Raw genomic sequence first — 14076 nt, 5'->3', positions numbered from 1 at the left:
AGCTAAAGTAGTTGCAGCCTTTTATTATTCAGTGTTGTTTGCCAGCGTGTCTGCTCTGCTCATTTTTAAATTGTCATTATTAAGATATAACAAAGGGAGGAAAACTGCACAGAGAAAGGGCAAAATATAATGAAATCAACAAAAGAGAGTTAAGCATTTAAATCTATAGCAAAAGCAGAAATATTTCTAAATGTCTTATAAATGTACAATACATGCTGCTGTGCTTTTCTGAATGTAGAATAAAAGAAAAATAACACCAGCTAATTAAATGAGCTCAGTGTTATCAGGTGTTGTCACAGATTAGGAATCTGGTTGGAACAAAAACCTGCAGCCACAGGGGTTCCCAGGACCGAGTTTGGGAAGCACTGCTCTATACAAATTTGAACTAGAATGACACTGTTCAAATCAACCAATTGTGTGCATTACTAATCACACTATTGGTCATACATTTTGTGCCTTTTGCTAAATAACCTGACATGTATTTCTTGTTTTCAAAAGCAGCTTAAAAATGATGTTCAATTAACTGATGCCTGAGGTGAAACGCACATAACCTGTTTATTTCATGGGCTTTGCTGCCATCTAGTGGACGAAACATAACAATCCACTGCAGAAGACATTTTTGGGTATTGAATAGTTTCTGCCTTCTGCCACTTAATGTCAACTATTGTCAGTTCTCACCATGAAAGAATTAAATTGCCAGTTCTCCTAGACAGCCTCCTCACTGATGATTCTAACCGAAGGACAGGGTGGTCCAATACATTCTCTTCAAGGATAACGTGCCCTCTAGGGACTACAGGGTGTTTACACCATGCCATTTCCTCCTTTGTTTTCAGGTAAAGGGTTGGTTGTCCCAGATAACTGCTTGGTTACAGTTTGCTTCCACACAGGCCATCCTTCTCCTTCATGCTCGTGTGGAGCCCCATGACCATTACACTTGTGGCACAAGCTGAGCAAATACAGTTTCCCAAACACCACCACCAGATGCCCTGTGCTCCCAGACTGGTGTGCTGAGCCTTTTCTTCAGCCAGAGCGGCTGTCCCTTCTGTTTGGGGGTCCCCTTCACAGTATCATCAAGGTTGGGCCCTTAACCATCTTTTCATTTGGAAACCCTCCTACAGGACAATGAATGGCACAATCTTCAAGGCTGAAAGGTAACACTGGATAACCTGCATTATATTATTGGGAATCTAAAAATGAATATAGCAAAAAAATATACAACACTGTGTTTTTATCTCATTATAAAATGTTAGTAAAGTGGATGCTCCTGAATCTACTGTACTTAACTTTTCAGAGTTTACAAGGCTCATTACCACATTGTGGCAACTTTTGGTGTTAGGTAGGAACAAACTCAGCATATGTTGTCAGTTCATCACCGGGCCAAATAAGTCTCTGGTTCACAAGTATCTAGAACCCGACTAATCTCCTGAAAAGAAAGGAGCAAACAGAGAAAACAGAATGACTGGAAGTATCTCTCTATTATAAAAAAAAATCCTGGGAGCGAAAGACGGGAGACGAGAAGTGATCTTCACGTGAAGATCACAGAAGACACTTAAAACACCCGCAAGACGAAAGAGATTGGCCATGGAGCATCTCGTAGGGACCTTAAACATGAGACTGTGTGCCAAGAGATTGACCCAGGACCGTCTCGCGATGACGTAGAACATAAGATTCTTGCAAGACACGCCCTACATACAACTAATATCAAATAAGACCATGGGCAGCAAAACACTCAGTCGTGTAACAATACGTTATAAATGAAACGTCGACAACTAAGCAAAGAAGAAAGCAGCGCGGAGAAAAGAGACTGAAAAGCATTGGAGAGAAAAACGAGAAAAAAGCAAAAGAAGAAACTAGGTGCAAATTCAGAAAATAAGGAAAGTAATTATCAGCCTGGAACAAGTGGAACTGGAAAAAAGCATATCCAATCGGGCTCAGAATTAAAAGACGGAGTAAAAGACAAAGTAGAACTTCATAAAGACATTCACAAACGCTGGCGCTATATACATGCAGAGCAGGGTACAGGTTATGAAAGCGGTGGAATTCGAAAGCTCAAAAACAACCAAAAAAATGGCACAAAACACATGTGGAGAAAGTTAAATATGAAAGCAGAAAAATTAGAAAGTATAAAAAAAGAAAGTAAAGATCGCAGTAGTGCAAACAAATGAAAATTATTACTCGAAAAAGGGAAAATAATCACCACAGACCAGGTGTCATTGAAAAAAAAACAAAAGCAGGATAAAGCGAGGTCAGAAATAAAAGACAGAGTAGAAAACAAAGTAAAATGTTATAAAGAGGTTAAAAAACAAGGGGGCCAAACACATGCAGAGCAGGTTAGAGATAATGAAAACTGGAATTCAAAAGACTCAAAAAAAACGTAGGCGCAAAACACATGTAGAGCAAGATACAGAATAAGAAAGCAGAAAAAAATGAGTGTCAAAACAAAGAAAGTAAACATCGCATTACCACAATAAAAAAGAGAAATTTTTACTTGGAGAAATAACGAAAAGGCGGATTGAGATCGAATATATGGACACAGGTGATATGTCAGAAGTATGCAAATATTGTAAGGCTTTGAAGTTTAAGTCAGAGAATTTCAAAAACGTGGTTTACCTCGCATGCATTTATTGGTTACTTTGCAAAAAACATTATTAACTGCTGATGATGTAGATCGTTTTGTCTGTGCCGAAATTCCAAACAGAGAAAGCTATCCTAAATTATGGTACAAAGTCATTAAACACATGTCTTACTGACCTCATTAAAAAGATTCAGCATATTGGGACTCAAAAGATTCCAAATATTATTTTTACAGAAGTTCTGAAATAAAAGTGAAACTAATGAAATAGCAACAATTCAAAGAAAAAAAAAAAAAAAAACTTAAAAGGGTGTATCTGGAAAACCAAACAAAGGGGTTGGCGAGCGAAGCCCCCTAGTATTTTCATATAAATAGCCTTTAAAGAGATGCAAATGATTTTTAAGTAAAATTTACTCCTATACAGATAAATAGATGTATTTATAGTCTATATAATAGACAAGGGCTATGTTGCTGAAGTACCTAAAGAGAACCTGGACTGTAATGATGGCAGGGTGTGACATATTCCACATGAGGGTGTGTATTATATAAAGAAAAATAAGATTAGAATAGATTTTAATTGTACAGAGGATCAGTAATCAGTAGTTTCCAGCAGACAGGGAACTATTCAAAAAGAATAACCCAAAGGGAGCTACAGAATCAGTAACTTCTTTAAACAATCTAGTAGATATGACATCCACAGAATAAGAGGTTGATTCAAACTGATGGATTAGTCCAATGAGCTCCTATTTAGAAGAAAAGATCTAAATGGGTCCATTAGCAACCTCTCAGTACACCGCACCTCATTATACGACTGAGAACACACAATTGAAGCTCTTCATTTATTTACTTTACAGGTTAAAAAAAATGATTAAGTAGTCACAAACGATATTTTTTGATGCATCTATTTGTAGAACTGGATTGAGAAGATGGTTAATAGTTTTAAATAACAGTATAGGATTATGGTTATTATTTTTAAAATAATATCTTAGAAATATGCCACCCTGCCCATTTTAACAGCAACATTATCAGTGAACAAATTTAAAGATATATGATTAATTCTGTAGCTTTCCAAGCTCTTTCAGATTCTCCTACATTTTTAACACATGAATCTCACTTGCTAATCCAAGAGGCTTGAGAACATCCTTCCATTGACTTTCTTCATAAAGGTGCAACAGAATGTAAGATTGACAAAGAAATTATTAAAATCATATACCATCGGTGAGGTGTCAGCCATATTCATAACCATCAATTTAGAGCAAACAAAAGAAGAAAAAGCTGAAGAAAAATGTACAACAGTAGCTGAATTTATAATATGTAAAAGTCCTGGCCAATATTTTTGGGGGCAGTGGAAAGTGAAACATGGTACAGTACTACTATGATTGGATACACCAAAATCTTAAATAGATAGATAGATACTTTAATAATCCCAAGGGGAAATTCACATAATCCAGCAGCAGTATACCGATACAAAAAACAATATGAAATTAAAGAGTAATAAAAATGCATGTAAAAACAGACAATAACTTTGAATAATGTTAGCGTTGACCCCACCAGGTGGAATTGAAGAGTCGCATAGTGTGGGGGAGGAATGATCACCTCAGTCTGTCAGTGGAGCAGGACAGTGACGGCAGTCTGTCGCTGAAGCTGCTCCTCTGCCTGGAGATGATACTGTTCAGTGGATTCTCCATGATTGACAGGAGCTTGCTTAACGCCCGTCACCCTGCTACAGATGTTAAACTGTCCAGCTCCGTGCTAACAATAGAGCCTGCCTTCCTAACAAGTTTGTCCAGGCGTGAGACGTCCTTCTTTATGCTGCCTCCCCAGCACACCACCGCGTAGAAGAGGGCACTCGCCACAACCGTCTGATAGAACATCTGCAGCATCTTATTACAGATGTTGAAGGACGCCAACCGTCTAAGGAAGTATAGTCAGCTCTGACCTTTCTTACACAGAGCATCAGTATTGGCAGTCCAGTCCAAATTGTCCAGCTGCACTCCCAAGTATTTATAGGTTTGCACCCTCTGCACACAGTCACCTCTGATGATCAAGGAGTTCATGAGGGGCCTGGGTCTCCTAAAATCCACCACCAGTTCCTTGGTCTTGCTGGTGTTCAGGTGTAAGTGGTTTGAGTCATACCATTTAACAAAGTCCTTGATTAGGTTCCTATATGCCTCCTCCTGCCCACTCCTGATGCAACCCACGATAGCAGTGTTATCAACTTTTGCACATGGCAATATTTAAACTATATGGAAGTACACAAGCAGTGAATATTAAATCCCGAGTGTGACTGTGATTATGTAATGACCCTGTTACATGCTGCACCAAATTAAAGGACAGAGTAATTTTCAAAAACTAACATGTCTGGCTTAAGCCTCCATGACTACAATTTTAACTAACTGTGAGGATCACTATAAATTCAGACCAATCAATATGCCATTTTTGATAAATAATGGACAAACACTAATTGCTGCTTTATTTTTCTCGTCTGCAAAATCCAAATCCGCCTAGTAAAGTGCAAAGGGAAAACAATACCTTTAAGTACTGAAACTTAGATAAAATTAAACTGAAACTTAGTGGAATAATTCAGCATTTTTGCACAATACAGCAGCCCCTCATAAAATGTTGGTATTATTTATAATCATTTGTTGCTTCTTTTTTTTTTTATTAAACTCTAACCTATTCTTTTATTTGACTGGAATTTAAATATCAGATGTATGGAGCACTGTATTTGTGTACCGATTTGTAATGTGTTTAATTATGTGCCAGTACTGACAGAATTGATTCTCGCACTTTCCATTGTTGAATCAGCAGCTGCATGAGCGGACATTCAATCATTCAAACGAGCAGCTCAAGTGCCAGCTACAAGGGAGACTTCAAAAACAGCAATCCTGCCACAGTTCCTTAAACTCCACTGTGGTGCAGCTAAACAATCAGTCCTTTAAAGGAACCTTAAGTGATTTCAGAGCAAGAATCAATTGGGTTGGCTCTGGTAAACACCATGCAGTGCTAAAATGCAGAAACTCAATGGAATTACTCTCAAACCTTTAGTAGAGATATTTTGAAGATGTTTAGGAAATCAAATAAGGTTTAATAATCTTTTTCTTTTTTTAAACAAAATTTTATTATTGAAGTTCAGCAACAATAAATGCATGATTCTCAGACGAATATTAATAATGAGGCCCAACAAAATAAAAATAAAAAAAGAAAACTCTGATAACAAGAATAAGAACTGCTAGCTTATGCCCAAGCCAGCAAAATCCACCCATATGAAAGCTGGAAAGTAAAATATGTAGTCTCGATGATGGCTGGACCAATAGCAAGACCTGGAGATGAGAAGACTAAGAAGGATACTGGCAGCATGGGTCACAGTACAGTACTAGTTATCCTACTCTTGGACCAGAAATGAGAAAGGTCTGCCTGGAGACTTCCAGAGCTCTGCTTTTCAACAGCTGGTTGAAATGCAGGTTTATTTACAAAGTAAAAACTCTGAGAAGAGTTAGCACTACATGGCACTCCTAATGCAAGTCACACCTGCTCAACTGTACTCATTCGTCTTTAGTAAGATTAATCCTCCCACACCCTAATCTTAAGCCACTGTATGAGGTATGCCTTGCTGAGAAAAGACTGGGCATGTTATGGAATATGACAGATGTGTAATGTAAAGCATCTAAGTGGTATTGAATGTGTGCAGTTTGGTTAGCTAATCAACTATAGTGCTGTGTATCTCCTGTCTGAAGGGTTAAGAGAGAAACAAGCGACTGTGCACCACTAAAACCTTCCCCTAGTGTAACATTTAGTTATCTCCTCAAAAGAGCTGGGAGATGGTTACAAATAGGACAACATGCAGTAGGAGTGTACCTTGTATTCTGTCATGCGGGTCTTTCAGTTTAGTCCTACTTTGTCCCATTTGCTCTGTACTGCAGTTGGAGAGTAGGGAGTAGAACTAGGAGCGTACCTAAGTGAAAACTAAAAAAAAAAAGAAAAAAAAAAAGTTTTCAAAAACTACTTTATTCACAAAAAGGCCAAAACCAAATAACATGGTGCTAAAACCAAAAGAAAAAAGGGTCAAAAAGGACAAGAAAGGAAAAAGTCAAAAGAAACACAAGTGCAATGCAGATCACATGACCAGCCACTGCCATGGTAACGAACAACAAATATGGAAAATTTTTGCGTGGATTTTTTTTTTTTTTTTTTAAATATAAAATTAGTTCAAATTGATCCATAAAATCATGGTAGTCTTCCAAAATGTCACATGGTAATTTTTTCGTAATAGCATATATCTGATCACGGTAACAATCAGTTAACTTTTACAAAGTGAACATATTGCTTTTACATACAGTAGGCCACTCTGAATTATTCATCTCACTTTAGCACTCACACCAAACTGTGTGAAAGTCCAGGTTCAGAACCTCCTTTGGAATAGAGTGGTAGTACAGTGTCTGTTACAGGGTGTTAAAGTTGAGTGAGCGCTTGTTCAACTTTAAGGATTCTTGGGTGGAAACTGATTCAGATGGTGTTTCTTAGTCTTAAATGTGCTGTGCCTTTTTTAGATTTGGACAGTCAGATGTTGAGTCGTCTTGCAAAACAAGACATCAGCCCACTCATGCATCTTAAATATGAATTTGGGCAACTGCTAAATGGCTGAGGTAGACATTACTGTTAAACATATTGACAAAGATTTTCAGCATTCAGCGGAGAAAGCTCAAGGGAAAGTCCCACTTGCCATGCAAAAAAATGAGCAATGCCATTTCTTCCTGTAGCTTATAAATATACTGCATAGTGGTATACACTAAGCAAATATTATTAACTACATTATTGTTTCACTTAATACTTTAAATTACCCAGGCAGCAAGCATCAATTTACTTGCGATTTAAGCATTTTGAATAATGTTAATGTTGTATTCTTTGGAAATTACTCTTAAAAGAATTACGTTAAAGACTTCTTAACTGCTTAATTGAGTAAATAAAGGACAATATACTGTTCAGACAACTACATATTCATTTTCATTATGAGAAAATGGCTCTGTAGCTGCCACATATACAAAGATATATATAGATAATATACACTTACATACTATTCCACATTTGTAGATATTTACTTATATCCATGCAGCATACAGAGCTTTGATAATGCTCACATAAACGGACTACTGTAGTTGAAAATAACAGCAATATACAGAGTCTGTGTGCAATTTAAAATAGTTGTAACTTTGTAAGTATATGTGATAGAAAGAATCTGTAAAAAAAGGATTAGAAACACACACATTTTTTATTGTGCTTGTTAATTTTCAACATGTCCACCATCATTACTAATACAAAGGGTAATACGTTTCTATAGTTTTCAGAAAACATTTTGAAGCTGATTTTCAGTAACACAAGCAATCACATCAGTTATCCCAGCTTGCAAGTCTTCTAAAGATCAAGGCTTGGTTGAATAAACATTAGTTTTCATATGTCCCCATAAAAAGAAATCCAATGGAGTCAAATCTGGCAAACATGGCGGCCAAGAAAATGGTCCCCCTCTTCCAATCCATCGGTTAGGCAATTTCTCATGTAGAAACAGTCTAACATGCAAAGTGACAAGGAGCAACATCTTGTTGAAACACTGTATTTTCTATCAGTCCTAATTGTTCAAGTTGAGGAATAAAGTAATTTTGCAGAATTTCTAAATAGCTATCACCATTAACAACATGTCCTTCGAAAAAGAATGGCCCTGTGACTCATGTTCAAAAGACTCATGTTGATTTTCAGTTCCCCAAATATGGCAAAAATAAAACTACTAACATTAAAAAAATAGCTTTCTGATCCTTTTTACGAATTCTATTAAATATACTTACAAAGTTACAACTATTTTAAATTACACACAGACTTTATGGACAGCCTGTATTTTCAAATTCTTCAATAAAATGCCAACATTATATTTGGGCTATTTTAATTTTTTTTTCTACATCTTCTTTACAAAAGAATTCCCAAAATGTTGTAAAGTTAAGTGACATCACTTCAGCAGTAGTTTTCTTCAGTATGATTGGTGAGCTGGCTTCTTCCTGTGATAAAAACTACTATACAATACTACTTTTTAAAACTGCACAATTTTAGCTTGAGAATAACTACCATATGTACCTGGTAATTGCCTTAAACCTTGGGACAAAATAAATCCTCTAGCAGACTTGAAAAATGGAGACCATTATAAACTGTTAGTTAGTTATATACCCTCTAGCCCTCTTCAGTCCAACCTTAATCCCCTGGCCAAGTAAAGCCTTCGCAGTTTGCTTTGAAAGAAACAAAAGCTCATGCTATTATTTAAAAAAAAAACACTTTTCTTTTAAACACTGTAAACCACAATAAATAAAAATAAAAAAAACAGTAGACTTAAAATGTTTATATATGTCTTGAAGTTATTGTTGTGGATCTTATTACATATTATGTGAAATAAAATATATTACCCTACAATCTGTGAACCTTTTTTCTCAATAATAAGAATTATTATAAAAATAATAACATCTATCCTAATTTAAATAGGAATAATAAATATAATGATTAAATGCTTTGTGTACATTTTCAAATTAAGTTGCAGATCACCGAGTACACACTTTTCAAATTTTCAAAGAAATGTATTAATTTTTTTACAGTGATCCCAAAAGAACGAGATCGCGAATACAAGCGGCTGAAATGAGTTTCCTCCGCAGGGTGTCTGGGCTTTCCCTTAAAGATAGGGTGAGAAGCTCAGTCATCCGGGAGGGGCTCAGAGTAGAGCCGCTGCTCCTCCGCATCGAGAGGAGTCAGATGAGGCGGCTCGGGCATCTGATCAGAATGCCTCCTGGATGCCTCCCTGGTGAGGTGTTCCGGGCACGTCCAACCGGGAGGAGGCCCCGGGGAAGACCCAGGACACGCTGGAGGGACTGTGTCTCCCGGCTGGCCTGGGAACGCCTTGGGATTCTCCCGGAAGAGCTGGAAGAAGTGGCCGGGGAGAGGGAAGTCTGGGCCTCTCTGCTTAAGCTGCTGCCCCCGCGACCCGACCTTGGATAAGCGGAAGAGAATGGATGGATGGATGGATGATCCCTCGCTATATCGCGCTTCAACTTTCGCTGCTTCACTCCATCGCGGATTTTAAATGTAAGCATATCTAAATATATATCACGGATTTTTCACTGGTTCGCGGATTTTTGTGGACAATGTGTCTTTTAACTTATGGTACATGCTTCCTCAGTTTGTTTGCCCAGTTGATTTCATACAAGGGACACTATTGGCGGGTGGCTTAGAAGCTACCCAATCAGAGCATGTAATACGTATTAAATAAAACTCCTCAATTATACAGTGGTGTGAAAAACTATTTGCCCCCTTCCTGATTTCTTATTCTTTTGCATGTTTGTCACACAAAATGTTTCTGATCATCAAACACATTTAACCATTAGTCAAATATAACACAAGTAAACACAAAATGCAGTTTTTAAATGATGGTTTTTATTATTTAGGGAGAAAATAAATCCAAACCTACATGGCCCTGTGTGAAAAAGTAATTGCCCCCTTGTTAAAAAATAACCTAACTGTGGTGTATTACACCCGAGTTCAATTTCCGTAGCCACCCCAGGCCTGATTACTGCCACACCTGTTTCAATCAAGAAATCACTTAAATAGGAGCTGCCTGACACAGAGAAGTAGACCAAAAGCACCTCAAAAGCTAGACATCATGCCAAGATCCAAAGAAATTCAGGAAGAAATGAGAACAGAAGTAATTGAGATCTATCAGTCTGGTAAAGGTTATAAAGCCATTTCTAAAGCTTTGGGACTCCAGCGAACCACAGTGAGAGCCATTATCCACAAATGGCAAAAACATGGAACAGTGGTGAACCTTCCCAGGAGTGGCCGGCCGACCAAAATTACCCCAAGAGCGCAGAGACGACTCATCCAAGAGGTCACAAAAGACCCCAGGACAACGTCTAAAGAACTGCAGGCCTCACTTGCCTCAATTAAGGTCAGTGTTCACGACTCCACCATAAAAAAGAGACTGGGCAAAAACGGCCTGCATAGCAGATTTCCAAGACGCAAACCACTGTTAAGCAAAAAGAACATTAGGGCTCGTCTGAATTTTGCTAAGAAACATCTCAATGATTGCCAAGACTTTTGGGAAAATAACTTGTGGACTGATGAGACATAAGTTGAACTTTTTGGAAGGCAAATGTCCCGTTACATCTGGCGTAAAAGGAACACAGCATTTCAAAAAAAGAACATCATACCAACAGTAAAATATGGTGGTGACAGTGTGATGGTCTGGGGTTGTTTTGCTGCTTCAGGACCTGGAAGGCTTGCTGTGATAGATGGAACCATGAATTCTACTGTCTACCAAAAATCCTGAAGGAGAATGTCCGCCATCTGTTCGTCAACTCAAGCTGAAGCGATCTTGGGTGCTGCAACAGGACAATGACCTAAAACATACCAGCAAATCCACCTCTGAATGGCTGAAGAAAAACAAAATGAAGACTTTGGAGTGGCCTAGTCAAAGTCCTGACCTGAATCCAATTGAGATGCTATGGCATGACCTTAAAAAGGCGGTTCATGCTAGAAAACCCTCAAAAAAAGCTGAATTACAACAATTCTGCAAAGATGAGTGGGCCAAAATTCCTCCAGAGCGCTGTAAAAGACTCATTGCAAGTTATCGCAAACGCTTGATTGCAGTTATTACTGCTAAGAGGGGCCCAACCAGTTATTAGGTTCAGGGGGCAATTACTTTTTCACACAGGGCCATGTAGGTTTGGATTTTTTTTTTGTTCCTAAATAATAAAAACCATCATTTAAAAACTGCATTTTGTGTTTACTTGTGTTATATTTGACTAATGGTTAAATGTGTTTGATGATCAGAAACATTTTGTATGACAAACATGCAAAAGAATAAGAAATCAGGAAGGGGGCAAATAGTTTTTCACACCACTGTATATGATGTGCTTCCCGCCCGGTGCTTGATTGTTTGTTTTTCTCTGCCTCTCTCACTCTCTCTTTGACATTCTCTGCCCCTGACGGAGGGGTTGTGAGCAGAGGGGCTGTTTGCATAGAGGCTGTTTGCCTAGAGGATACGGACGCTCCTCTAAGAAATGCCGCTTTATCGCGGTGCTTCGGCATACTTAAAAGCTCAAAAGCACGTATTGATTTTTTGATTGTTTGCTTTAATCTTGCGCACTCTCTCTCTCTCCGACGTTCTCTGCTCCTAACGGAGCGGGTGTGAGCAGAGGGTCTGTTTGCACAGAAGATGTTTGCCTAGAAGATACAGACGCTACTCTAAAAATGCTGAAAGACTACCTTCACATTGCTCCCTTCTGTTGCGGCTGCTTTATCGCGGTGCGCATACTTAAAAGCCCAACTGCACGTATAGATTTTTTGATTGTTTGCTTTTCTGTCACGCTCTCTCTCTCTCCGACATTCTCTGCTCTTGACGGCGCTCCTTTGAAGAGAAGATATGTTTGCATTCTTTTAATTGTGAGAAAGAACTGTCATCTTTGTCTTGTCATGGAGCACAGTTTAAACTTTTGACTAAATGGTTTTATTTCATGTCTAGAGGGCTCTAATAAATGTTAACAGTGTGGGAGAGTTTATAAGGGCTTAAAATATATAAAAATAACCATACAAACATATGGTTCCTACTTTGCGGATTTTCACCTATCGCGGGGGGTTCTGGAACGCAACCCCCGCAATCGAGGAGGGATTATTGTATATATTACCCTACAGGTGATATTTAAATATATCACTTCTGATTTTTTCCACCATAGATCTTTACTTAAAAGACACTTTGTTAGAACACTTAAAGCACTGCAAATATCTTCAAAGAGCTCATTTTTTTGCATTTTTTAAGTATTCACTTAGTTAAATTTCCAGACTTTTACAAGCAATAGCTGTCTCAGACAGAAAATACAACCTACTACTATACATCAGTGAAATATTCCACATTTTAAATTTTACAATCACATTTCACGTTTGTTCTTTTTCTCCCTTGTGTAATATACTCTGAGGAAAAAAACCCAAATCTTTAACTTTGTACCTCAAACTCAGGGTTGGGGGTGCTTCAGTATGGGAATGGCGAATACTTTTGGCAAAGCAACAAGTAGCAGTTAGCACTTATGACTCTCTGTGTTCTTGCAATAACCAGTACCACCCACTACAATAACACTGCCACTTCTCATTTTATGTTTGGAAATTAATCTAGAACTTAATAAGGTAAAATAATTTGCATCATAATAGTATAAATGAAAGGCTTTGCATAACTAGAAGTATTGTCAATACCCTCACTATTGAAGAGCAAATGAGAAACTGGATTCAAGCAGACAGAAGAACAAGCTGTTTAAAAAAGTTAATTCTTTATTAAGGAAATTTCAATTGATATAATTAAAACTTCTTTACATACAATAAACTCCAAAAACAGATTGTCTTAAAAGCTCGCACAATTAGACATGCAATTTATTTTCTGGTATACACTCACATCTTGAAAATACTTTTTCAGAAAATATAGACCTCAATATATAAACATCTTCAATCTTGATATACAAAATTCACTGATGTGAAAATAGAAGGGTGAGAAAACATTGCTCAAGGTCTGTACAATAAACCTTTAAAATAAACAACTATTCTTGAAAACATGTCTACAGAACATGTCTGATGTCTTCAATGAAAATCTTTCCTGAGACATGTGCACAACATCTGCAAGGATAACCTGGCAAGACTGGTATTCACCAGAGATGTGCTTAATAAGCATGCAGTAATTTCACGCTGAGCTTAGCCATGGCTTAGATCAGGTAAGATGCTGAGGCATGCAAAGAAATAAGCATTATTTACCAATTACTGTATATGAAATGACTTTGAGATAAAGGCTTTTACATGGACATAGAACATTTGCATTCATCAGCTCATGGAGAAACATATTGTAGTTTAAATGATGAGACTAATTTTAAACTAAGTTTGAGCGAGAAAAAAAAAGTGAAGAGTAAATGTTAATACATCTCAATACTATTATTTTAAAGCTCTTTGGGGAAAAATGTGGATTGTGGTTATTTTACAAAAATACAATAATAAACATGTAGTATTTCATAATATATTAATGTCCTACAGGGGGAGGCAACATCTTCAACTTAATATATAGGTTTCAACTGCATTCAAACAATTAAACATTTACTCAACATTTCTTTTTAGTCTCCATTACATTATTTTTTTATGATCAGCTTCCCTTGGATTTAAAGGGTTAGGATTGGTTAAAAAAATACATCAGTAGTTTCCATAGCATGCACGTAAGATTTTCACATAAACTCAGATTTAATCATTAACACCATTACTTTAATGGCACATTTTATGAAATTAGATTAAGCCTTTGCAGTCATAAGATACACTTTCTTATAAATGCATACTATTTTCCTTTCTCCTGTTTATCCACTTATTTGACAAGCATTGAAGTGACAAAGAAAAACTAACAGAAAAAAAGACTAGCTCTATTCCCAAACAGTGTTACATCACTGCTTTAAATAAAT

At 37.3% G+C, this 14076-nt stretch overlaps 1 protein-coding gene across 1 annotated transcript in view; it reads right to left on the bottom strand.

Annotated features, from left to right (window-relative positions):
• Window positions 1-6184: 6184 nt before the first annotated feature.
• The window catches only part of rce1a (Ras converting CAAX endopeptidase 1a), a 49167-nt gene continuing 41275 nt past the window's right edge, over window positions 6185-14076 (bottom strand). Inside the window, exon 6 of the mRNA XM_039769202.1 lies at window positions 6185-6538. Coding sequence (XP_039625136.1) covers window positions 6528-6538 — 11 coding nt within the window. The 3' untranslated portion in view covers window positions 6185-6527. The remainder of the gene's footprint in view (window positions 6539-14076) is intronic.

This window comes from Polypterus senegalus, chromosome 11 (assembly GCF_016835505.1).
Source record: "Polypterus senegalus isolate Bchr_013 chromosome 11, ASM1683550v1, whole genome shotgun sequence".
Lineage (NCBI taxonomy): Eukaryota > Metazoa > Chordata > Cladistia > Polypteriformes > Polypteridae > Polypterus > Polypterus senegalus.
Note: the sequence above shows the minus strand (reverse complement) of the source record. Positions and strands in the feature narration are given on the sequence as shown.